The 26552-nt window shown below is 44.3% G+C and overlaps 1 protein-coding gene across 11 annotated transcripts in view; it reads left to right on the top strand.

The window, feature by feature from the left end:
• ptprk (protein tyrosine phosphatase receptor type K) overlaps positions 1-26552 on the top strand; it is a 575861-nt gene that overhangs the window by 208206 nt on the left and 341103 nt on the right. For all 11 annotated transcript variants that reach the window (XM_033021238.1, XM_033021236.1, XM_033021234.1 and 8 more), the window contains exon 4: positions 24572-24653. In XM_033021238.1, coding sequence (XP_032877129.1) covers positions 24572-24653 — 82 coding nt within the window. The remainder of the gene's footprint in view (positions 1-24571; positions 24654-26552) is intronic.

Raw genomic sequence — 26552 nt, 5'->3', positions numbered from 1 at the left:
TTTGGAGGCAGAGGAAGTAGGTTTTGGTACTAAACAAGTGTGTTTTATCTACTATCATCAAGGAGAAGAACATGGAGGACAGTAAGATCATTGTGGGGAATACTAATATGCAAGGTGGTGTTAGGGCGCTTGAATAACATTCAGGTGAATAAATCCACAGGATCTGATGCAGAGGCTAGAGAGGAGATTGCAGGGGCTTTGACAAAGATCTTTGTAACTTCTCTAACCATGGGCAAGGTATTGGAGGACTGGAGAATAGTCAATTCTATTATTTCCTTTAAGAAGGGAAATTATAGGCTGGTGAATCTCACGTTGGGAAGCTCTTGGAGAGTATTCTTTGGGATTGGATTTATTTTTCTTTGGAAGAGAATGGGCTAATTTGGGACAGCTTGGCTTTGTCCACGGGGGGTAATATCTTAAAAACTTGACTGGGTTTTTTGAGGATGTGATGAAGGTTATCAATGAGGGTGGGGCAGTGGATTTGGCTACATAGATTTTAGAAAGTCATTTGATTATGTCCTTCATGATATAGTGATCAAGAAGATTATGATGCATGGGACTCACAATCTGTTTGATTCAGCATTGGCTTACTCATAGAAGACAGCATTGAGGTAGAAGTATGTTATACTGGCAGGAGTTCTGTGGGGATCTGTGTGATGACTGGCCGGAGATCTTCCATAGTGTAAAACAATAGTGCCATGTCCATTATGACAACACAAGTAGATAGAATGGTAAAGACGGTGATTTGGATCTGGACCAATACAAAATAAAACTGAACGATTCAGACATCTTTTCATTTGCACAATTGATTTTATTGTATTTATTTTAATGTATTAATGTTTAAAATCCATGCCTTGAAGGAAGAATATTTTACAGCCCATCTGTGGACCATAACCCCAACCATAACCCTAACCCTAACCGGGCATCACCCGCAGGACAGCATACGTCAGCATGTGACAAGGGCGCACAACATGATGAGACACCCAAATGCCGCCGTTAGATTTTGAACATTCCAAAACGACCGACCACGACGTGACAACCTCTTTTCAGGCTGTCGCTGAAAATGTAGCCCGAGTGGGACAGGCCCTTAAATCCCTCACCCCACGTGAGGGGGAGCGAAACTGCAAAGCCACCTGCCCACATTTGGTCCATATCCCTCCAAACCTGTCCTATCCATGTACCTGTCTCTGTCCCTGTCTTTCTATCTGTCTCTGTCTCTGTCTCCATGTTTGTCTATCTCTGTCTCAGCCTCTGCTAATGCTCCAGTGTAGTGCCAAGTAAGAGCCATGTTGCTGAAAGGGTTGTTGTGATACAGCATGGTGTTCCTGAAGTCCCACACCAGAAGAGCTACCCAACATCTGCACTCTCCTTGACCTCGTCCTTACCATAGCGGCAAGTTCAGCTGATGCTGATCGAGGCTTCAGCCGGCTGAAACAGCTGAAGATCACCATCAGAAGTTCCCTCCAGGATGATCAGGTGACGGACCAGCTCCTCATCATGCTGCATGCCAGTAACATCAAGGACTTTGATCTCCGGCCAGTCATCAGCTTGTGGCATGCAGGAGGGATGAGGGCAAGGAGGCCTGACACGGGAGAAGACCCAGCTGCAGCATCTGCATCGGGACCCCACCCTGACAGTGACAAGTCTGATGAGGAGGATGCTCTGCTCGAGAGCGACTCATATGACAATTAAAGTGATTAAGAGTTTAAGAAGGAACTGCAGTTGCTGGAAAATCGAAGGTACACAAAAATGCTGGAGAAACTCAGCGGGTGCAGCAGCATCTATGGAGCGAAGGAAATCGGCAACTTTTCGGGCCGAAACCCTTCTTCGGACTGATGGGGGGTGGGGGGGCGGGGAGAAGAAAGGAAAAAGGAGGAGGAGGAGCCCGAGGGCTGAGGGAGGGGAGGAGACAGCCCAAGGGCTGAGGGAGGGGAGGAGACAGCAAGGGCTAACAAAATTGGGAGAATTCAATTTCCGGTGTTGCTCGCTCTGGCCATGGAGGAGACCAAGGACAGAGAGTGCTGAGCCACCGGGAGGTCAGGTTGGTTATTGCGGACCGAGCGGAGGTGTTCGGCGAAACGATCGCCCAGCCTCCGCTTGGTCAATAAAAGTGACTTTTAGATGTATTTGAACTGCTCTGTCTGTACTTTGCTTTTCAGGAGATGCTTTAAATATCAAGCAGAAAAGTTACTCAAGTTCTCACAAGTATAATGTTTCTGTTCATTTAAAGTTGATACAACCCCCCCAAAATAAATAAATAAATAAACAGATAATAACTTCAGCCATTTTTAGTGCCCTTCTGGGCATTCTCACTTGCCAAGGTCCATGATTGATTCAATATAGTCACCTACTTCCATAACTCATCTTCTTAGTGGGCACAGAGTAAAAAGAGGTACTATGTACATTCAAAAGTATGGTGTTTAAGAAGGAACTGCAGATGCTGGAAAATCGAAGGTAGACAAAAGTGCTGGAGAAACTCAGCGGGTGCAGCAGCATCTATGGAGCGAAGGAAATAGGCAATGTTTTGGGCCGAAACCCTTCTTCAGTCTGATGTAGGATGGGGGGGGGGAGAAGAAAGGAGAAAGGAAGAGGAGCCCGAGGGCTGAGGGAGAGCTGAGAAGGGGAGGAGGGGAGGAGACAGCAAGGGCTACCGGAAATTGGAGGTCAATGTTTATGCCGCTAGGGTGCAAACTGCCCAAGCGGAATATGAGGTGCTGCTCCTCTAATTTTCGTTGATGCTCACTCTGGCAATGGAGGAGGCCCAGGACAGAAAGGTCGGATTCGGAATGGGAGGGGGAGTTGAAGTGCTGAGCCACAGGGAGATCAGGTTGGTTAATGCGGAGTGTTCGGCGAAACGATCGCCAAGCCTACACTTGGTCTAACCGATGTAGATCAGCTGACATCTAGAGAAGCGGATGCAATAGATGAGGTTGGAGGAGATGCAGGTGAACCTCTGTCCCACCTGGAACGACTGCTTGGGTTCTTGAATGGAGTCGAGGGGGGAGGTAAAGCAACAAGTGTAGCTTCTCTTGCGGTTGTAAGGGAAAATGCCCGGGGAGGGGGTGTTGCGGGAGGGAAGGGAAGAACTGAGCAGGGAGTTCCGGAGGGAGCGGTCTTTGCGGAAAGCAGACAGGGGGGGGGGGCGATGGGAAGATGTGGCGAGTGGTGGAGTCACGTTGGAGGTGGCGAAAATGACGGAGGACTATTTGTTGTATGTGATTGAGGCAGTGCAGTGTAGGTTCACGAGATTGATCCCTGGGATAGTGGGACTGTCATATGAGGTAAGATTGAAAAGACTAGGCTTGTATTCACTGGAGTTTAGAAAGATGAGGGGGAATCTTATAGAAACTTATAAAATTATAAAAGGATTGGATAAGCTAGATGCAGGAAAAATGTTCCTAATGTTGGGCGAGTCGAGAACCAGCGGCCACAGTCTTAGAATAAAGGGGAGGCCATTTAAGACAGTGGTGAGAAAAAACGTTTTCACTCAGAGAGTTGTGAATTTATGGAATTCCCTGCCACAAAGGGCAGTGGAGGCCAAGTCACTGGATGGATTTAAGAGAGAGTTAGATATAGCTCTAGGGGCTAGTGGTATCAAGGGATATGGGGAGAAGGCAGGCACGGGTTATTGATTGGGGACGATCAGCCATGATCACAATGAATGGCGGTGCTGGCTTGAAGTGCCGAATGGCCTCCTCCTGCACCTATTTTCTATGTTTCTATGTATGGATTTAATGACATCAATAATGGTTATTTACAATTTATATACATGGTTCGATGATTTCAGGGTGTATTTTTTTAAACCTGCAAAGCTAGAAAACTGAAATAATGGAAAGATAAAACTGAAAAATAGGCTCGTTGCCTCGTGTATCTCCCCAAATTTAATGATTTATCTCCACTTTTTCACTACAGTCATCCTCACTACTCGTCTGGCATCAGTTCCCACTCCCACATCTACATAGTACTTTTAGAAGCATCATCTCCACTGTCGGGATGTGTCGGGAATTGTAAATTTGATGGTTAAAGGAGGGATATATTAAAGGCAGAATTAGCCAGATGTGGATAGGAACTATTAATAGTTATTTGCTCCACAGCAAAAACATTTTCTTGCAGATAGCACCAAGATTTATATTCTCAAGAGTTCAGAAGTCCAGAGTAGATGTCAAGCTGAAGAATCTGCCTGCTGTCTACCCAGCATAGGAACTGCGAACCCATTCATTTGTTAGGTCAGAATGGCTGCAGGAGACAGACTGGCTCCATCTGAAGAAGGGTTTCGGCCTGAGACGTCACCCATTCCTTCTACCCAGAGATGTTGCCTGTCCCGCTGAGTTACTCCAGCATTTTATGTCTATCTTCGCTGTATATCAGCATCTGGAGTTCAGTCCTAGACAGAAATATTTATCAGTTCATAATTTTGAATATATTGTTTACCTTAATGTTTTAACATTGTGTAAAGTTTTAATCATCAATTTTACTGATCGTTTTCAAAAGAACTTGAATGTGTCATATATTCAATAGTATCTGAAGTCCTGATGAGTATAACAGTAAGCAAAACCTGTGGATGTATCAAGTTGTTTTTCCAGTGTTATGTGAGCTGGTCTCATTCTGGCTTCATCATATCACCGCATTATTTTTTTAAGGCCCTACCACCAGGCAGTAAATACTTGTGGTGTTTTCAGGCAGGTAGTTGACACAGGAATTTTGAGAAAAGAGAAGCTGTATCACAGCGAGTGCAGCAAATTATTTGACATGACCAAGATCTGGCTTGTGCATACTTGATCGTGCTAAAGGTGTAAAATGATCTTTGGAATTTATTAATATCCTCCGATAGTATTCCACTGTCACTTCCACATCCTGGTCCTCAACCTCACCAGTCTGTGGAATTACCTGCCTCAGAGGGCGATGGAGGCTGGCTCTCTGGATGCTTTCAAGAGAGAGCTAGACATTAAAGATAGCAGAGTCAAGGGATATGGGGAGAAGGCAGGAATGGGGTACTGATTGTGGATGATCAGCCATGATCACATTGAATGGCGGTGCTGGCTCGATGGGCCGAATGACCTATTCCTGCACTTATTGTCTATTGTCTCCTCAATCATTCCATTTTCTCCTTCCTGATGTCAGGCTCATATCTGTTCAGGTTATAAACAAAATTCCTGTTGCATAGTAATGTACCAATATTAATTTTCCTGTACAGAATAATATGCATACTGTGTTAATATAGTGAACAAGAGTTTGCAAACGAATTATTGAGGAAAAAAATCAGCTGTGTACCAGTTGCTAACCGACCAGTGTAGCATATAACCATATAATATAACAATATATATTAAGAATATCAATAAAGAAGATGCCTCATATAAATTAAGAGTATTTTCCTGCAATTGTTATTCAAAGAGAATTAAATGAAGAGAACAACATTTTCATCCCTTCGTTTACTCATTTTGTATTGCAGGTATTTTATCTGTAACAATACAGGAGACCTTTCAGGCTGTTTGGTCCATGTTAGCTGCTGGAATAACTACATGAATCCTATTCCCCATCTTTATTTATTTGTCCCTCTGCAACTTATTTCCTTTTGCCTCTTGCCCTAGTTGCCCATCTACTACCTTGGATTTTCATGTTGTCGGGGACATAGGGGGCGCCGTCCTGTACGGGTATGGCTGCCCAGCCTGCAGCTGTCCGTTTTTTCTATCTTTTTTTTAATTTTTAGTTGAGTTTTTTGTTCTCAGAGTTCTAGCCTTTTTATGTGGGGGAGGGGGGGACTGTTTTCTATGGTTCCTACCTGGTCGGAGAGGCAGCTTTTCTCCGGGCTGCACCGTCGACCCGTCCTCGCGGCCTACCAGCGGGCCTGGGGCAGCACAGTGCTGGAGCACTATCGCTGAGCGGAGCGGTCGATGCCTTGCCCGGGTCGCCGCGCTGGAGCTCCGGTGAGCTGAAGACCGTCGATTAAAACATCGCGGAGCTGCGGGACTGTGGAGTGGCCAGCTGCGGGCGGCGGCACTGTACTTTACATCGGGAGCCTGCGATCTCTCGGCGAGAACGCCAGTGGTGGAGCTCCATCGAGCGCAGCCTGTTGGCTTCGGAAGCCGCGGTCTCCAGTTAGGAAGCGGCCGCTCCAGGTATCCCAAGCCGCTGAGAAGGTTCTCACGACGAGGAGTACCATCACCCGGCGAGAACGGCCTGGAACATCGGGCCGTCGCAGCGGCGACTGCGGAGGCCTCAATAGGCCAGACTATGGGTGGACATGGGGAGGGGGACTGGATATTGTGCCTTCCCTCATAATGGAAACCATTGTGGGGGGATGTTTTTTATGTTTATTGTTCAATTCTTTAATGTTGTGTCTTATCTTTATCTGTGTGCTGCATGGCAAGACAAATTTCACTACACCAATTGGTGTACGTGACAAATAAATGTCCTTTGTCCTTTTGTCCTTTGTCAATCTACACTGGTGAGTATTTCACACCATCTAACTGGTGCGCCATCTTATCATTTGGATGTTGGAGCAAAATGGAGCACCAGAAACAAACTCATGGTGTCACAGAGATGTGCAAACTGAGCCCTGATTTCAACTGGAGTTGAGTTTGAATCTGGACCTGTGAGGAAGCAGAATGTTCTCTTCTACCACACTGCTGCCCATGAACCTGACATCATGTCCTACCCCTTCCATCCCCTGAAATCTCTTCCTACATTGTCCTGCATGTGTATCTTTCCTCCTTTATGGGGCTTTTATAAACTCATTGGTTTGACTGAGCCTTTCTTCTTATGGGTTAGCATAACCTTAATTTATGTTATGGTTGTGCTTTGGATATTCTTTCACATTAATAATGCTTTAGTAACTACCAGGCATTGACTTGAATGGGCAGCCCAAATTTCTAGTGCACAATATTACTGCAACCAATTACTGGAGAGAGTGCAGCAGAGATTCACCAGGATTTTGCTTAAGATGGAGTATTTCAGTTATGAGAAGTGACTGGAGAAGCTGGATCTATTTTCCCTGGAGCAGATGAGGTTAAGAGGGGACAATGATAAAAATATACAATTATGAGTATCGATGGAAAAAGCTGGAGTAACTCAGCTGGCCAGACAGCATCTCTGGAGAAAAGGAAGAGGTGATGTTTTGAGTTGAGACCCTTCTTCAGACTGAGAGTCAGGGGATAGGGAAATTAGAGATATAGATGGTACCAGCATCTGCAGTTCCTTCCTACACATGAGTATAGATGGGGTCAACTGCACGAAACCTATCGCCATATAAGAGGTAGATAAATCTGGAGGACATAAAAGGGTAGGGGACAAGACTTTTCGGAGGCATCTGAGCTGGCCCATTTTTATCCAGAGAATAGTGAGTAGCCGGAATATACTGCCTGAGAGAGTGGAAGAGGTGGCACTGACAGCACTTAAGAGATGTCTCGATGTGCATGCATGGCCAAGGTATTGAAAGGTATTGGCCACGCGCTAGAAGATGGGTTTAATATGGCAGGGTGCCCATTGGTCGCCTTGGACCTGGTAGGCAAATCATCTGTTTCCATGCTGTTTGATTCTACGTAAAATGTGCCAAATTGTGATTTTAAAAGGAAATGTATACGTGTTTGACAAACTATACTGATGTAATTTGGACACAGGATCAGTTGATACCAAGAAATAAAATAGTATCAAATGCTTTAGAGCTGAATTTTCTTGATGTATGTCAGCAGGCTGCATTATTTTATAACTTACCTCCTGCAGATCTTAAGGGTGATCTTGCTTGTTGAGATGGTCTGGAGCTGAATAGCACGATCGTGCAAGGCCCTGCAGTTGGCCATGACTTGTGGTTAAGTGTTTTGTTTAGTTTAGTTTAGTTGAGAGATACAGCATGGAAGCAGGCCCTTCGGTCCACTGAGTCCATGTCAATTAACCTACAAAGTAAAATTTGGTCGGCATGGTTCTTTTTAACTTGTAGTGCAGTGGAGTGGGATCGTTATTTAGTTACAGGCAGTCGAGGACAGCCGTGGGAAATCTCCTTCGCTGACTGGGCATTTTAATTGGCTCATAGGGGTTTTCAGGACCAAGGAAAACCAACCGGTAGGTAAAATGCCCGCTAAACTTTATTATACTTCTTAAAAGTGTCCCCGCTCCTTCTCCCCCTTTCACCCCCCCCCCTTCTCTCCCCCTCTCTCCCCTTCTCTCCCTCCCCGCTCTCTAAAGGACTTACCGTGCACTGTGCAGCCGTTCCTCTTCTCTTCATTACCTTCCTCTTCATTGTGGGTGTGAATTTCAGACAGCGCTCCCCCGCTTTGTCTGCCCCCCCGCCTTTGCAATGTGTTTGTGTGTGTGTGTGCGCGGTCGGTCAATCCAGCTTGAGGTTTTCCAGGCGAGTGCCCTCGATCTTGAAGGTCGAAGCCACTCTTCTTAACTTGCAGATTAGGTCGCCACAGTGGGACAGCTCCTTTATATGGCAGGATATCAGGCCCTTTCGTCCACTGAGTCAGCACGAACTATTGAGTAATTCAAATGATACCATTCTTATACTTTCCATGTTCCCATCAACTCTATGCAGATTATTTGACTCACCTACACACTAGGAGCAATTTATGGGGCAATTTAATGTACCAACCTGTACACCTTTGGAGTATGGGATGAAACCAGACCACCCAGAGGAAACCCATACAGACACGGAGGTAAATGTGCAAACTCCACACAGACTCCACAGGAGGTCTGGGTTGAACCACTGTTGACAGAGATTTGGGGTTGTGCCCCCTGGTGTCCTGAATAAAAAATATTTTATTGTTTGAAACAAAATTGAAATGCAACAATTTGTAAACGTGTCTAAATGATTAATTTTTTGTAATAAATTTGTTACCCATCTTTCTTTCAATTGCCATCCAAATGAATGGGCTTGTAGATCCTGTGTCAGAATCTAAGAGTGGATTTCCCCAGGTGAACATTCAGGGTCATCTTGGAAAGCTCCGACATCATTGTTAGTCTCCAAGTGAAACGTTCTGAGATTACCATGAATGTGCACTGGGGAAATCCACTCATGGATTCTGACACAGGACTCCAAGTGGAGTCTGCACTGGTGGAGTGCAGCCAGGAACTCATCAGTGGAGCTTGGCCGGCAGGCTTAGGAATAATGCACTTGCTGGCACTTCCACGTGGAACTGTCGTAATTTGTCGGAAAACCAAGGATTTGGTTGCCTATACAGCCAAATAATACTGTGTAAGAAGTACTGTAACTGCAGATGCTGGTTTAAACCGAAGAGAGACACAAAAAGCTGGAGTAACTCGGCGGGACAGGCAGCATCTCTGGAGTGAAGGAATGGGTGACGTTTCGGGTCCAGACCCAGACTCGGGTTGAGTCTGAAGAAGGGTCTCGACCCTGAAACGTCAGCCATTCTTTCTCTCCAGAGATGCTGCTTGTCCCGCTGAGTTACTCCAGCTTTTTGTGTCTATCTTCAGCTAAATAGTACTTAAGGTTAAATTCACTGAGATATTCCATTACACACAAGTAAAAAATCCAAGTCTCTGTGCCAGCAGCAGAACCTTGCTGGAGGCTATAGTACATTGTTAAATGGAGCATGACAGCCTGTGTGCTCAGGGCAAAGCAGATCACATTTTATGATGGGAAAAAAACTCCATAGGATGTATATGCGCCCAGAAAAGCTTTGTTAGTGGCTCAATCTGTGCAAATTCAAAGCTCAAAAGGACTGGTTACTTTTTTTTTAAACTTGTGTCTCTCTTCGGTTTAAACCAGCATCTGCAGTTACAGTTTTTTTAAACTTTTTTAAAAAGTTGTCAAAGCTTCCAGAGCTGAAAGGTGAAGAATCAGTAAACTGGTCATCTATAATAAATTACTTAAAAGAATACTGTCTGCAATTTTAATTTCCATTAACTAGTCTATCATTATTCCCTTCGAAATGTTCTCATGGTAACTTCCATCATTTATATTGACTGCTGTTGAAGTGTGAATGCCAGGTTGGGAATTATTTAATAATTTTCAAAATCTGATGGTGAAACACAATTGCGATGATTTCCTGCAAGAACAACAGGTGCAACCAAACCAACTGTAAAGCAATTTCTCCACATCCATTACTGTTCCACTATTGATGCATGTGAACCCCTCACTATTGATATGAAAATGAAAGGGAAACAGACTTAGCTTTGTCTTCCTGCTTCAGAATGGTTAACTGAGTGAATTATGTAATTTGCTGCACAATAACCCGATGTCAGGTACACCTTCTCCTTTAGAAGTTGAAGTAAAAGAAATGCACGGCTTTTGGAATTCTTCAGTTCTGATGAAATACAGTGCACAAATATACCAAGCAGCTGCAGTTTGCTGATGAACAGGGTATGAGCACGAGGAAGATCAAGAACTTAAGCATATTTCCAGCAAAGTTAGATCAGCAAAGTCTCAGAAATAGGAATCAATAGTCTGCCAATGACCAGATTCCATATAAGTATAACATCAATTTACTTATCTTTGTCCTCATAGAACAGTGATAATGTCTTTAATAGTTAGCTGCCCACGATGCCCATATTACATATGTGGGAGAAAGAAACATCGCTGGTTATTGCTCCAGAGACCTACACTTCTATGTACTACTTCAATGGCATTTAGTCCTACAAGAAAGATGTGCCAACTACGTTAGGTTATTGGGGTGCATCATTCTCATGATTCTATTATCAAGTGTTAGAACATAGAACAAAGAACAGGCCATTTGACCCATCTAAATATGCCTATCCAAAAGTCTCTTAAATGCCCTTATTGTTTATGCCTCAACCACCACCCCAGGCAGCACATTCCTTATCACTGACATGAGGCTCACCGACCGGCCTTTAATTCCCTGGATTCTCTCCCCTTCTTAAATAAAGGAACAACATTGGCTACTCTTCTATCCACAGGAACTTCACCTGTGCCTAGAAAAGACACAAAGTTCTTTGTCAGGGTGCCTGCAATATCCTCCCACCTCTCAATAAATTTTATCAGGTCCTGGGGATTTATCCACCTTAATGCTCTTCAAGAGCCCCAACAACACCACCACCTTAATTTCAAACTGCTCTTGCAAATTAGTATTCTTCGCTCTGATCTCACTATCCTCATTGGTGAAAACAGATACAAAGTGCTTGTTTAGTAACTCGCCTACGTCCCCTGACTCCAACCACAATCCAGATTGATCCCATTTGGGGTGAAATATGTAAGGTACCAAATTACCATCGCCATAATTTTCAACTGGATACAAAGGGACTGAATAAATTGATTAACTGGATTGATAAATTGTTTTCAATACATGCAACTGTATTTTAGTGGAGGTGAATCTTCAGCCCCAATATAACCCTCTTCGGTGCATTTCAACAGCTGGCTAAGCATAGCACCCAAGGTAGGGGGGAAATATCATTGGTCACATATCTATTTACTGCTCCTAAGCCAGTATTTGTGAATTATATTCCTCACATACCAATTTGCTATGGGTTAGTTTTGAGCAGTGATTTTCGTACTGTGAAAGTACTCTGATGAACAGCTCTTGAGCATCAGATTAAGATTCTGATTAGTTTTTTGTCATATAAACCAAGGAACAATGAATTCCTTTATTCACTTGGAGCTCACAGAATAAAGATTGTACATCCAGTAATAATAAAAAACAATGACAAGGGCAAACAGCAGAATGATGCAAGGCTGTAGTGCAAAATTTGAGTAGTGCCAAAATATATTAAAGTACAATAATGGAATGACTGAATGACGTAGATTTAAGAGTATGAGGCAGCACCCCCTTAAATGGGGAATGACGGAGGTGTTTAATTCAGTTGCATAGCAGTGGGGATAAGCTGTCTGGATGTCTGAGCTTTCAAACTCATGTATTTTCAAAAGAGAGAAAAGGGAATGGCTAGGGTAGTATGCAGTTCTTTACGATAATTCCAGCCTTCCAGATACATGCACTGTCAAGGTGGACTGGATGGGAGGAAATGATGAGACTGCGATGGACTGGGTTGTGTTCACCCCTCTCTGAAGATTCATGCAGTCTAAAACAGAGGAGTTACCATATCAGGCTGAGATGCATCCATGCAAATAATTTCTATAATACATCAGTAGAAGTTTGGTGGCACAGTAAGTTGGTAGAACTGCTTCCCCACAGCACCAGAGACCCAGGCTCGATCCTGACCTTGGGTGCTATCCGTGGAGTTTGCACATTCTTCCTGTGACTGTGTGGGTTCCCTTCTACAACCCAAAGACATGCAGGTTTGTAAGTTAATTGTCCACTGTAAATTGCGCCTCGTGTTTTAGGAATAGATGAGAATTATAACTTGGAACTAATGTGCATTGGAGATTGTTGGTGTGGACCGAAGGGCCTGTTTCCTTGCTGTATCTCTAAACTAAACGAAGTTCAAGAGCATCCTTGTGGACAAGCTAAATCTTTTAAATGCCTAAGAAAAACCCACTTTCTTGATCACATCAGTGTGAAGGGTTCGGGATCGATTGCACATGATGTGGATGCCAGAGAATTTGAAGCTGTTGGCCATCTCTACAGCTGAATTGTTGATGAGAACAAGATTGTGTTCACCCCTTCACTCCCTTCAGCCAACAACCAATACTTTTGTCTTGCTGACATTAAGAGTTAGGTTATTATCTTGACATCATGATGCCGTTTTTAATCTTTCTTGTACATTCGAGTTGCATAGGCTGCTGCACTGGTGGTTGTGCTATTTTGCTGAGCGAGGTCTAGTTAGCATGTTATGCCACCTACAGGTTCCCTTGTTATAAATTCTTCGCAAAGTATCAGTGACTTAGAACCTCAAATCAGTCAAGGTCAGTAAAAAAGAACTTAAACCCACCGAATTTTTTACGACTGCAATTGTGAATAGATGGCAACTGTTTTTTAATAACTTTTTTTTCTGACACAACGGTTTCATGTCATTGTGCACTTCCAAGATTTACTTTTCAAAGACTTGCCATGTAACATTTTCAATACCTGAATCTTATTCTCCCTGTACATCTCACTGATGTGTTCTTATTCTTGTTCTGGATTAGTAAGTATGCAGATGATACTAAGATAGGTGGGGTTGTGGATAATGAAGTAGATTTTCAAAGTCTACAGAGAGATTTATGCCAGTTGGAAGAGTGGACTGAAAGATGGCAGATGGAGTTTACTGCTGATAAGTGTGAGGTGCTACATCTTGGCAGGACAAATCAAAATAGGACGTACATGGTAAATGGTAGGGAATTGAAGAATGCAGGTGAACAGAGGGATCTGGGAATAACTGTGCACAGTTCCCCGAAAGTGGAATCTCATGTAGATAGGGTGGTAAAGAAAGCTTTTGGTGTGCTGGCCTTTATAAATCAGAGCATTGAGTATAGAAGTTGGGATGTAATGTTAAAATTGTACAAGGCATTGGTGAGGCCAATTCTGGAGTATGGGGTACAATTTTGGTCGCCTAATTATAGGAAGGATGTCAACAAAATAGAGAGAGTACAGAGGAGATTTACTAGAATGTTGCCTGGGTTTCAGCAACTAAGTTACAGAGAAAGGTTGAACAAGTTAGGGCTTTATTCTTTGGAGCGCAGAAGGTTAAGGGGGGACTTGATAGAGGTCTTTAAAATGATGAGAGGGATAGACAGAGTTGACGTGGATAAGCTTTTCCCACTGAGAGTAGGGAAGATTCAAACAAGGGTCATGACTTGAGAATTAAGGGACAGAAGTTTAGGGGTACCATGAGGGGGAACTTCTTTTCTCAGAGAGTGGTGGCTGTGTGGAATGAGCTTCCAGGGAAGGTGGTGGAGGCAGGTTCGTTTTTATCATTTAAAAATAAATTGGATAGTTATATGGACGGGAAAGGAATGGAGGGTTATGGTCTGAGCGCAGGTATATGGGACTAGGGGAGAATACGTGTTCGGCACGGACTAGAAGGGTCGAGATGGCCTGTTTCCGTGCTGTAATTGTTATATGGTTATATGGTTGTTATTTTTACTAAGTTACTGGTAGCCTCCAAGCTCCAACTGCATTTCTTGCAGTTATAGATTACTGCAATTCATCATCGAGCTTGCATGGGAAGTAGTGTATTGTGTGTGCAAAAAAAATTACCAGATAGAACCGAGCTGGTGAGGCAGCATCTATGGAGCGAAGGAAAGGGGGACGTTTCGGATCGAGGCGCTTCTTAAGACTGATATGGGGGCGCGGGTGGGGGGGGGGGGGGGGGGGGGCGGGAAGAAGAAATGCAGAGGCGGAGACAGTAGGCTACGGGAGAGCTGGAAAGGAGAGGGGAGGGAGGGAGAAAGGAAGGACTACCTGAAATTGAAGAAGTCAATGTTCATACCGCTGGGGTGTAAACTACCCAAGCGACCACTCCACTCCCCGCGGGCCTCCACCAGTGACTCTACCGACCCTTGCCACTTCACTGCCCACCAGCAGGCTGCAGCCGTCGCCTTACCTGAGTCCTAGGCTCAGCACCGGGCCTGAAATCTTCATGCTGCAGAATCTCACACCACGTGGTCTGACAGTGCTGGGTCCTAGTGCTCCCTCCCCACACACTGGGAACCTCAGTGGGTGTTCGTTCCACTGAGTCTTCCACTTCCCCGCTGTACCATATGACCCTAGCTCCTCCCCACCCACACTATAGTCCTCATATCCCCCTCCTTCCTGACCACCCACCACCCCTCTATCAGACATCGCCTCGGCCTCCGTCCACTCACCTGCCTTCCTCCAGCCCCAACCCCCATCCTTGCCGTGTGTTCACCATCCCCTCTGACCTCCCCCTCTCTGATACCGAACAGTCTGTCCTCAGCAGAGGCCTTTGTTCCCCTCCGTCCCCACCTCAATGAGTTCCGTGTCCGCCACGATGTGGAGTTCTTCTTCCATCGCCTCCGCATCCAAGTGTTTTTCCATGGGCAGGAGTCCTCACCCCCTAGTGATGACCCCTTCTCCCGTCTCCAACGGACTCCCTCCTCTTGGACTCCCCCTCATGGCCATCTACCGGCTTTAGGCCGTTTTATTTTAAACTGCCGGCTGTACATCAACCGCCTCAACGTTTCCTCTCCCCTTTCTCACTCTAACCTTGCCCCCACTGAATGTACAGCCCTCCACTCACTCTGTAACAACCCAGACTGGGTGATCAAACCTGCTGACAATGGAGGTGCCGACAAGGGAGGCGGGCTGACCTCTACCGGTCTGAGGCCAGGCGCCAACTCTCAGACACCTCCCCCTACTTATCCTTGGACTATGACCCCACAGACGAGCACCAGGCCATTATCTCTACCACCATCACTGGCTTCATCACTTCTGGCTCCCTGCCCTCCCAAGCCTCCAACCTCATCGTTCCCCAGCCCCGCAAGGCCTGATTTTACCTTCTCCCCAAAATTCACAAACCTGACTGTCCTGGCAGACCCATAGTTTCTACTTGTTCTTGTTCTAGGAAGGTCTTAAAGCCCTCCTTTTTTTTCCTCGACTGCAGAACCAACCAATCCCCGTCTACCAATATTATCCTCCGCCTAGTGGAGTTGGTCCTTATCCTCAACAACTTTCCTTTGACTTATCCCATTTCCTCCATATACAAGGCGTAGCTATGGGCACGCGCATGGGTCAATAGACAATAGGTGCAGGAGTAGGCCATTTGGCCCTTCGAGCCAGCACCACCATTCAATGTGATCATGGCTGATCATCCCCAATCAGTACCCCGTTCCTGCCTTCTCCCCATATCCCCTGACTCTGCTATTTTTAAGAGCCCTATCTAGCTCTCTCTTGAAAGCATCCAGAGAACCTGCCTCCACCGCCCTCTGAGGCAGAAAATTCCACACTCACCACTCTCTATGAGAAAAAGTGTTTCCTCGTCTCCGTTCTAAATGGCTTACTCCTTATTCTTAAACTGGGGCCCCTGGTTCTGGACTCCCCAAACATCGGGAACATGTTTCCTGCCTCTAGTGTGTCCAAGCCCTTAACAATCTTATATGTTTCAATGAGATATCCTCTCATCCTTCTAAACTCCAGAGTGTACAAGCCCAGCTGCTCCATTCTCTCAGCATATGACAGTCCCGCCATCCCGGAAATTAACCTTGTAAACCTACGCTGCACTCCCTCAATCGCAAGAATGTCCTTCCTCAAATTAGGGGACCAAAACTTCACACAATACTCCAGGTGTGGTCTCACTATGGCTCTGTACAACTGCAGAAGGACCTCTTTGCTCCTATATTTGATTCCTCATGTTATAAAGGGCCCTAACTATGTCTGCCTCTTTGTAGGGTGCGTCGAACAAACCTTCTTCGAGGCGAACCATGGCCCTATCCCCGAACTCTACCACCGCTACATTGACGACTGCATTAGTGCTACCTCCTGCACCCATGCAGAACTCACTGACTTCATCCATTTCACCACTAACATTCCATCCGGCACTCAAATTAACCTGGACCATTTCCGACATCTCTCTACCGTTTCTAGACCTCACTATCTCCATCACAGATAACAAACTACTGACCGACATCTACTACAAACCCACTGACTCCCATGGCTATCTGGACTACACTTCTTCCCACCCTGCTTCCTGTAAGGACTCGATCCCCAACTCCTAATTCCTCTATCTACGCCGCATCTGCACCCAGGATGAGGTGTTCCAAACCAGGGCATCAGAGATGTCCTCATTCATTAGGGAACGGGGGTTCCCCTCTTCGACTATAGATGGGGCTCTCACCAGGGTCACCTCTATATCCCGTAGCTCTGCTCTCACTCCCCATCCCCCGTCCACTCGTAACAAGGACAGAGTTCGCCTTGTCCTCACCTTCCACCCTACCGGCCGTCACATGCAACAGATAATCCTCAGACATTTCTGCCACCTCCAACGGGATCCCACCACTGGCCACATCTTCCCATCTCCTCCCCTTTCGGCTTTCCACAGAAACCGCTCCCTCCATAACTCCTAGGTCAATTCGTCACTTCCCAGCCAAACCACCCCCTTTCCTGGCACTTTCCCTTGCAACCGCAGGAAATGCTACACTTGTCGCTTTACCTCCCCCCTCGACTCCATTCAAGGACCCAAGCAGTCTTTCCAGGTGAGGCAGAGGTTCAACTGCACCTCCTCCAACCTCATCTATTGCATCCACTGCTCTAGGTGTCAACTGCTCTACATTGGTGAGACCAAGCGCAGGCTTGGCGATCGCTTCGCCCAACACCTCCGCACAGTTCACATTAAACAACCTGATCTCCCGGTGGCTCTGCACTTCAACTCCCCCTCCCATTCCGAATCTGACCTTTCTGTCCTGGGCCTCCTCCATGGCCAGAGTGTGTCCCACCGCAAATTGGAGGAGCAGCACCTCATATTTCGCTTGGGTAGTTTACACCCCAGCGGTATGAACATTGACTTCTCCAATTTCAGGTATTCCTTGCTTTCTCCCTCCTTTCCCTCCCCTTCCCAGCTCTGCCATAGCCTACTGTCTCCGCCTCTTCCTTTCTTCTCACCCCCCCGCCCCACACATCAGTCTGAAGAAGGGTCTCGACCTGAAACGTCACCTATTTCCTTCACTCCATAGATGCTGCCGCACCAGCTGAGTTTCTCCAGCATTTTTGTCTACCTTCTATTTTTCCAGCATCTGCAGTTCTTTCTTAAACAGATAGAACCGATGTCGCTAGTCATGATGAACCCAAATAGAAATGTCAATAACATATTGACTTTAAAACTAATATTGAACATTGTTAAATTGTTCTGGTCTGAGCGCAGGTATATGGGACTAGGGGAGAATACGTGTTCGGCACGGACTAGAAGGGTCGAGATGGCCTGTTCCCGTGCTGTAATTGTTATATGGTTATATATGGTTATATAAATTGCTAGATTGTCAAGCAATTTTAATAATAATTAAGTGTTTTTTATTTCAATTTAATTTATTTCATCCTGATTTTATTTTTGTGGTTTCTGGTTAGCTTTCAGCATTTGCAGAGTCAGAACTTTATCCGGGATTGGGATGCTCTGTATTTTATCCACATCTTTTTCATGGATCAGTCCTACTTGGTGACAGTGACAGGATTTGACACACTTGAGTACCATTCAGGGTTCAACAAATGCAGTAATTGGTCAAGTTAGGACTTTTTTTGTAAAGCAGTACTATGCAGTGGATTTTGGTTCACTCTGATTTCAAGAGTAAAGCCTTATAGCTTTCAGTTGGGAAATTGCACGTTGTGCTCTTTCACAGCATAAAAATAAACTTTTGCAATCGAACCTGCTAAGGCAGATTTGCTTACTTTTTGTCACGTATAGACTCAGATCAGAAGAATGAAACGGTGTCTGAAGAGCTGGGAAGATCATTAAAGACCCCTCCCACCCCAACCATGGACTGTTTGCCCTCCTCCCATCAGGGAGGCGGTACAGGAGCCTCAGGTCTCGTACCAGTAGGATGAGGAACAGCTTCTACAATCATACCGTCGCATTGCTGAACTCGGAGTCCCGCCGATAGATTCCTCCGGTCCCTCCGTCCCCATTGTTTAATTATTCTGTATTTTTTATTATTCTGTATCCTCTTTTTTTTTTTTTTTTTCTATATTGCACTACTACTACGGACTGACGCAAAACTGCATTTCGTTGTACCCATACTCAGTATTTGTGCAATGACATTAAAGTTGAATTGAATTGAATTGAATTGAATTTATGTTACTGCATCAGAAAATCATGAAACTGAATAACATTTAACATTTATCTTAGTCAGGCATGCAAGCATGTCAAAGAAAAATCAGGCATTTGGAGATATATTTGCCCTCCTAATCATTTGCATGCAGTGGAAATCTGACTGGCAATCTTTGACAATAGTTCTTTATCCCATTAAGAGCACTGTCATGCTTGTTTCGATTTGCAGTTGAAAAACTTGCATTCCAGTTGGTAAAATGCTTTTTGCTTCATTGATCTGGATTGCATAAAAGTATATAATTCTCAATATTTTCATTCTCGGTAATGAAAAAGAATGACTTGGGTTATGTTGTTTTAACTTCAAAGTACGCTTTGCCCTTGTGTTGGGAATGATAAAGGTTGACATAGTGATCAGTGTGCGGTCATTAGATTTGAGTTTTGATGTACTGAGTTACTTATTCATCTCTTTTTACGGTTCAATTGACGTGCTCAGTTTATGTGAACTGCAAACAGATTTCAGCTTCCAAAAAAACTGCATTATATTATAAACTGTTAGGATTGGATTGGAAAATTCATCTATGTAGTAGACTGAGTACAGACCCGTTGGGTCTGCTCCCCCAACGCAATATTCCACCACTCACGCATAGCCCCCAACTGCAAAGGCATGGCTCATTTCCCCTCATCTCCCAGCGCTCCCTCCCCCTCCTCTTCACCCTCCCTCTTCTTTCCCTTCCCTCCACCAATTCCTCCCTCTCCTTTCCCCTATCTTCAGTCACTCCCTCCCTCCCTCCCTCCATAACTCCTCTCCCATCCCTACACCCCTCCTATCCCTCTATCCCCCACTCCTCACCTCCCCCTATCCTCCCCACTATTTCTCCTGACCTCCCCCACTGCCCTCCTCTCCCCCTATTCCCACTCCCTACATCCTCCACTCCCCCCTCCTCTCCCTCTATTCCCCTTCTTCCCCCACTCTACCTCCCGCTGCTGCTGCTCGGCCCATCCCCGCCCTGCCCACCTGCCTGCCTGCCTGCTTGCTTTCGCAACCAGGCCGGTCCACTGGGAGGGATGGAGTTGGTGTTCATCACGGTGGGCACCATGAGTTTCGACGAGCTGGTGGAGAAGATCTCCTCCGAGAGGGCTGTGAGGGTGAGTTACCGCAGCGGAGGAGACGGACGGTCGCAGCCATTCACCCGGGGAGGGTGGGTAGATTGGACGCCATTGCCGCAGATGGTGTGCGGGGAGAGGGGTGAGTGAGGGAGAGAGAGAGAGATTGGACCAGGGCCCCCACTGGTCGTCCACACCGAGCGACATCGAATTCCTACGTCAGCAAGAACCTGGACCCACAACAAATTGAGTATTTTCTCTCCCAGGTCTGGTTCATTGAGGCATGTCACCTTACTCTTGTTGAACACTCGTATTATTAAAGCCCTTTTAAAACAGGTGGGAACCTCAGACCCCTGTCATGGGAGGTTAAAAATGTCCGCATAAACTCTAGGCAGTTGGTCCATACAGATTTTGAGAACCCGACCAGGCATACCATCAGGTCCAGACGCATTCTGAGGGTTCACCCTCCTAAAGGATCTTCTGACATCGGCATCTGTAACTGAGATTGTAATACTATGGGGGCCCGGGAAGGCATATCAGTGTTCTCCCTATCAACGCGTGCAATGAACGCTTTGAGCTTGTCTTGTGTTTTGATCAATATTCTAGCATCCGCAGTTTCGTGCCTCTCTATTTATCGACCCCTGTGCATTCAAAGACATCCATCGTCTCCTTCTTCTTAACTCTGACCTACTCCAGATTATCCATGTACCCCTCCATGAACTTGCTATCCTTCACAAAGGCAGTGATTGTCTATTCATGCACAGGCTGTCGTGCAGCCTTCAATCTGAAAAACAACTATTTAAAATGACTCACTTTTTTTGGTGTCAATATTTTTAAGTACTCGAGATGACAATCTACAATCCGCATTAATTGAAAACTTTTTTTAGAATTCAATATTGTTAATGCTATTTTCTCCAATTTCAGTAGATTGTGCATTTTGGTGACTGTTCAACTTGTTGAAAATCAGTGACATCTCTGTAGGGAACTCCAAAAATCAATGTTTAAATCTATCAAAGTCACTGGTACTTCAAATATAAGAGTCGTCTTATGCGAGAGAGAGAGAGAGAGAGAGAGAGAGAGAGAGAGAGCGAGAGAGATATGATAAATGATAAGCCATGAATGAATTGGTAGTATATAAATTTTTCTTAAATTGCTCATTATTAAACATAAACTTAACCTAAAAAGACGCTCTTTTATTTTGTAGACAATAATCCCCTCTGTCCTTTTCTCTTCTGCTTCATTCTCAACCACAAGCATTTTCGCCGGACAATCGCACTCAGTCCACCAAGGCCTGCTCGGATCTCCCAGATGCTAACAAATTTAACTCCCTACCCACACTAACCTATCTGTTATGGGTTGCCTCCATTGCCAGAGTGAGGTCAAACTGGAGGAACAGCACCTCGTATTCCGCTTGGGTAGCTTACAACCCAATGGTTCTCCAATTCTCGGTAACTAACCTACAAACACATCCCTTAACCTCTCTTCCTTTTTTCCCGCTCTTTCACTGTGCCCTACCTGGATATAGGATATAGGATATACCTGTTCCACATTTATCACTTTCCCTTTGCCCCTCTCTCCCCTCCCCCCATCCCTTTCTGCCCATATTCCTTTCTCTGGCTGCACTATTCACTCCTCCTCTATCATTAACTCTTTATCCCACATTTTTATCTTTGTCCAGCCATTTGCCAAACAATCCCCTTTCCTCTCCCCCACCCCTTCACCTGTATTCCCCACCCCTTCACCTGTATTCCCCACCCCTTCACCTGTATTCGCCCACCCCCTTCACCTGTATTCCCCCACCCCCTTCACCTGTATTCCCCCACCCCCTTCACCTGTATTCCCCCACCCCCTTCACCTGTATTCCCCCACCCCCTTCACCTGTATTCGCCCAGCACTTACCTCCTTTCTATCTTTCTCATCCCTACCACATTCAGTCTGAAAAAGTGTCCCAACCTGAAACATCATCTGTCCATTTCCTCCACAATTACTACCTGATCTGCCGAGTTCCTCCAACACTTTGTATCTTTTTGTAAATCAGTATCTGCAGTTCCTTGCGTTTGTTCAGTTCAGTTCAGTTTTATTTGTCATATGTAGGTTAACACAGGGTCAACGGTACAATGAAATGTGTTTGACAAGGCAACGGGTCACCTTGCAGTTGCAGTTCCTTGCGACTATAAAATCATATTGCAGTCATTGAGAAAACAATAGTTTCCTTAATGTATTTGAACCTTTAAGAAACATACATATAGCAGCTTCAATTAATACTTTTTTCCAGTTTAATGCAAAAGAATTGATACCTACATCAGATTTGAAAAGGCATTGAATCAATCGATCAATGTTTGGTTGACATCTTCTGTGATGTTCAGTTCTGTCACAGTTTCTAAACCAACCTGTGACACTGTTAACCTTGGAAGGGTTTAATTCTGTGTTCAGGTTTGTGTTCTAGTTTGTTCACATTGCAGACAATGTTACTGTTAATATTTACATGCAGTTGAAGCAGTGTCATAATCGTTAAATCAGCTTCACTGAAAAATAATTTTCACTTGCTTGCTGGGAAATAATATATTGGTAATTACACAGTTTAAACTAATATTCATGTTATTCCCGAGCTACAGACAACAATTAAGATTTCCCTAAAGAATTCTGCCACAGTTTTTATTATTTATGATAACAGTAAATAGATGCATTGAGAATTCTGTGCTGTAGCATAACTCGTGTTTCTCAAGGGTCAATCTAAATGAGCAATTATTTTTTGTAAGTCAGATATTTTGTTTAAAAGTTAAAAATTGTAGGACAGCATAATTAGTAAAAACTCTTCACATTCGCTTCCTCTGTTCCACATTATTATGGGCTCATGGTTCCATTAGTGGATGTACTGAGAATAAAATGCAAATTTTCCATAGAAACATAGAAACGTAGAAAATAGGTGCAGGAGGAGGCCATTCAGCCCTTCGAGCCAGCACCGCCATTCATTGTGATCATGGCTGATCGTCCCCAATCAATAACACGTGCCTGCCTTCTCCCCATATCCCTTGATTCCACTAGCCCCTAGAGCTCTATCTAACTCTCTCTTAAATCCATCCAGTGACGGCCTCCACTGCCCTCTGTGGCAGGGAATTCCACAAATTCACAACTCTCTGGATGAAAAAGTATTTTCTCACCTCAGTCTTAAATGGCTTCCCCTTTATTCTAAGACTGTGGCCCCTGGTTCTGGACTCGTCCAACATTGGGAACATTTTTCCTGCATCTAGCTTGTCCAGTCCCTTTATAATTTTATATGTTTCTATAAGAAAGCCCCTCATCCTTCTAAACTCCAGTGAATACAAGCCTAGTCTTTTCAATCTTTCCTCATATGACAGTCCCGCCATCCCAGGGATCAATCTTGTGAACCTACGCTGCACTGCCTCAATCACAAGGATGTCCTTCCTCAAATTCGGAGACCAAAACTGGACACAATACTCCAGATGTGGTCTCGCCAGAGCCCTATACAACTGCAGAATAACCTCTTTACTCCTATACTGAAATCCTCTTGTTATGAAGGGCAATATTCCATTAGCTTTCTTCACTGCCTGCTGTACCTGCACGCCAACTTTAAGTGACTGGTGTACAAGGACGCCCAGGTCTCGCTGCACCTCCCCCTTGCCTAACCTAACCCCATTGAGATAATAATCTGCCCCCTTATTTTTGCCAGTGGTGCAAACTAAATTTTCAGTGGAATGAAGAACTGATTGGAGCATGGAACATGCCACACACTACTATTTGTTGTGCATTTCTGATCAAGTTTAGTCCAGATCTCAGACTGGCGGCTGCATATATGGCCACATACCTGCTGATGCAGTGAAACAAAGTTCAAATTACATTAGAATTCAAAATGTGAAATTACCTTTCTAATGTGCCTTCATTGACGACACAACTGGCCTCATGCCCAACTGTAATTGTCTTTGAACAGGTCTTGACATTGTTTCACCAATAAACCACAGTGAAGTCAGGCAAGAAATTGGTCTCAATTTAAGGGGACTGCAGGATTTCTGCTGATTTTGTGTGTCGGACCCAAATTGCATCTTGTTGGTAGAACTCCAAGAATCTCCTGGAGATCAATCTTCATCACTGGGTTTAACTTTAGAGTGAATGAATGAATGAATGAATGAGTGAGTAAGTTTATTCGCCAAGTATCTACACAGACAAGGAATTTGCCTTGATGCTCCGCGCACAAGTAACAACATGACATACAGTAAACCGTTAATAATAAAACATAAAACATTAAAACATTAAGAATAAAACATTACGGTTTAAACAAATGAAATAAAATACCAGAGCAAAAGGAGGCCACAGACTTTTGGTTATTGAGTAGAGCTACTGCTCGTTGGAAAAAAGCTGTTTTTATGTCTGGCTGTGGCAGCTTTGACAGTCCGGAGTCGCCTTCCAGAGGGAAGTGCTTCAAAGAGTTTGTGGCCAGGGTGAGAGGGTTCAGAGATGATCTTACCCGCTTGCTTCCTGGCCCTTACAGTTCGTCAATGAGGGGAAGGTTGCAGCCAACAACCTTCTCAGCTGATCGAACGATTCGCTGCAGATGCTGCAGATGTCGTGCTTGGTGGCTGAGCCAAACCAGACCATGAAGGAGAAGATGAGGACAGACTCTACTATGGCAGTATAGGATTGGACCATCATTGCCTGTGGCAGATTGTGTTTTCTCAGCTGCTGCAGGAAGTACATTCTCTATTTCCTACTCAGTAACTCTGAAAGAACCTTCACCATAGGATCTATACCAGCTCAAGTGTTAATGCATCAATCACCACCATCTCAGTGGCAATAGGATTGTGTCTTGATGTGTGTCAGAATTTGGGGGTTGATGTGGGGAGGTGTATGTTTTTTTGTACTAAAACAAATTTATTGATTGTTTTTACAGGTGATCTTTGAAGCAGATGTGTCTCGCGAGCAAAGAGGATATATTGCCATTGATGACATCCAGGTGCTGAGCTACCCATGTGGTTAGTACATATTTTTAAAATGCTGCTGTTCAGATACAGGGAAGAATGAAGTTAGAATTTTGACTGAAAACTGGCATTAATTTGGATATTCAATAGAAAATAGGTGCAGGAGTAGGCCATTTGGGTCTTCGAGCCAGCACCGCCATTCAATATGATCATGATTGATCATCCATATCAGTACCCCGTTCCTGCTTTCTCCCCATATCCCTTGATTCCGTTAGCCCTAAGAACTATATTTAACTCGCTCTTGAATACATCCAACATCGGGAACATTTTTCCTGCATCTAGCCTGTCTAATCCCTTAAGAATTTTATATGTTTCTATAAGATTCCCTCTCATCCTTCTAAATTCCAGTGAATATAAGCCATTCTTTTAAAATTAAATTGATACATTTTTGTCATGCTGACCATAAGCTATCAATCTGTGCTATCCCATTTACCTACACCTGGTCTGTAGCTCATTATCTTTGCCGATTCACATATATTCTGCACCTAACCTTATATTCTCCATAAACTGGAGGACCCAATGTTTAAGGTTTGGAAATGTGAAGTAATTCTAAAAGTACTTCTGGGGTACTAATTTTAGATGATTAGCCATGATCACTGGTAGGGCCGAATGACCTACTCCTGCACCTAATTTTCTATGTTTCTATGTTTCTAAAATGATAAGGACAGATCATGAGATCATGGGCCGCGGAACCGGGCGAGGCTGGTGGTCAGTGATCGCTCAGCCCCCCCCCCCCACCACTTTCAAAAACGCTCCGCGGCCACTGCAGATGGGAGCAAGTAAAAAGTGTGGCAGAAAATCTAGACCATTTTCATACTCCACATACAATTCATAAACCAGCAGATATTAATTTCTAAATATTTCCCTTGCTTCTCTCTGACAGGGGTAATTTTAAGTCCAAAATATTATTATAATGTAGCAATCAGCTATCAAACCACTGGACGTTCTTATCTTTACAAGTGGGACTTTTATATTTTCTCTGCAACATAAATTCATTTTCTCTTCAGCATAAATGCCTTAATTCAAAATGATATAGATAGAACCATGATCATAGCAGATACAGTTACATGTTGATGAAGGCAAATGTTGACTTATTTTGCATTTTGAACCATATTTCAATTCAACAAAAAATTAATATGAAACTAAAATATCTGCTTATGCCAGATTACTTTTTTAAATGAAAAAATAACTCAATTACATTTTGAAAAATGTTGTTCACCAGTTCCAAGTTAGCTTACTGAAAACTGGTATGTACTCAATTTGTCAGTAGCACCAACTTGTCAAATTTCATCAACATTCAATAATTTGAGAAATTGATTCCTCTAATTAGAACATGCTTTTCTAAACACGAATGAATGTGGTGCTTTTGTAAATATCCATCGCAAATTCAGTCTTTACAACTCTTTCCAACCCTTCCCCTTTCTGTGGTCTTTTCTCTGCTATTTTCTTTACTTTGAAAACACAATAGTCACAGAATTAAAATTTATAATTTAGTCAATTCCCTAAGACTATGATTTGTTGCTTAATCTCCCGTGTGAATACACCTCCTATCTTTGGTATAACTTGCAACTTATTAGACCTTCTAAATAACATTTATGATCTTAATGGCCACATCTGCAAATTGTGCCACTAGCTTGTAACCAGCTAGAAGCACTGCTTCATTAGATTTTGTAGACAGAACAATTTTAACAGTGATTACCCTGCTGGTAAATGAACAGTGGTTGGGATTGGTGGAAGAGAGCGAGTCCAGTGACAATGATAGTGGCAAGCCCTGCATAGATGGAAAATGCAGACATTTCTGCAATTATAGATATTAATCCAGGATGATACATTGCCTCCTTGGTGCTAGGAGCAAAGACGTCATAGAATAGTTGCAATGGTTATTTATAAGAG

The sequence above is a fragment of the Amblyraja radiata genome, chromosome 5, assembly GCF_010909765.2.
Source record: "Amblyraja radiata isolate CabotCenter1 chromosome 5, sAmbRad1.1.pri, whole genome shotgun sequence".
In the NCBI taxonomy this organism is placed as follows: Eukaryota; Metazoa; Chordata; class Chondrichthyes; order Rajiformes; family Rajidae; genus Amblyraja; species Amblyraja radiata.
Note: the sequence above shows the minus strand (reverse complement) of the source record. Positions and strands in the feature narration are given on the sequence as shown.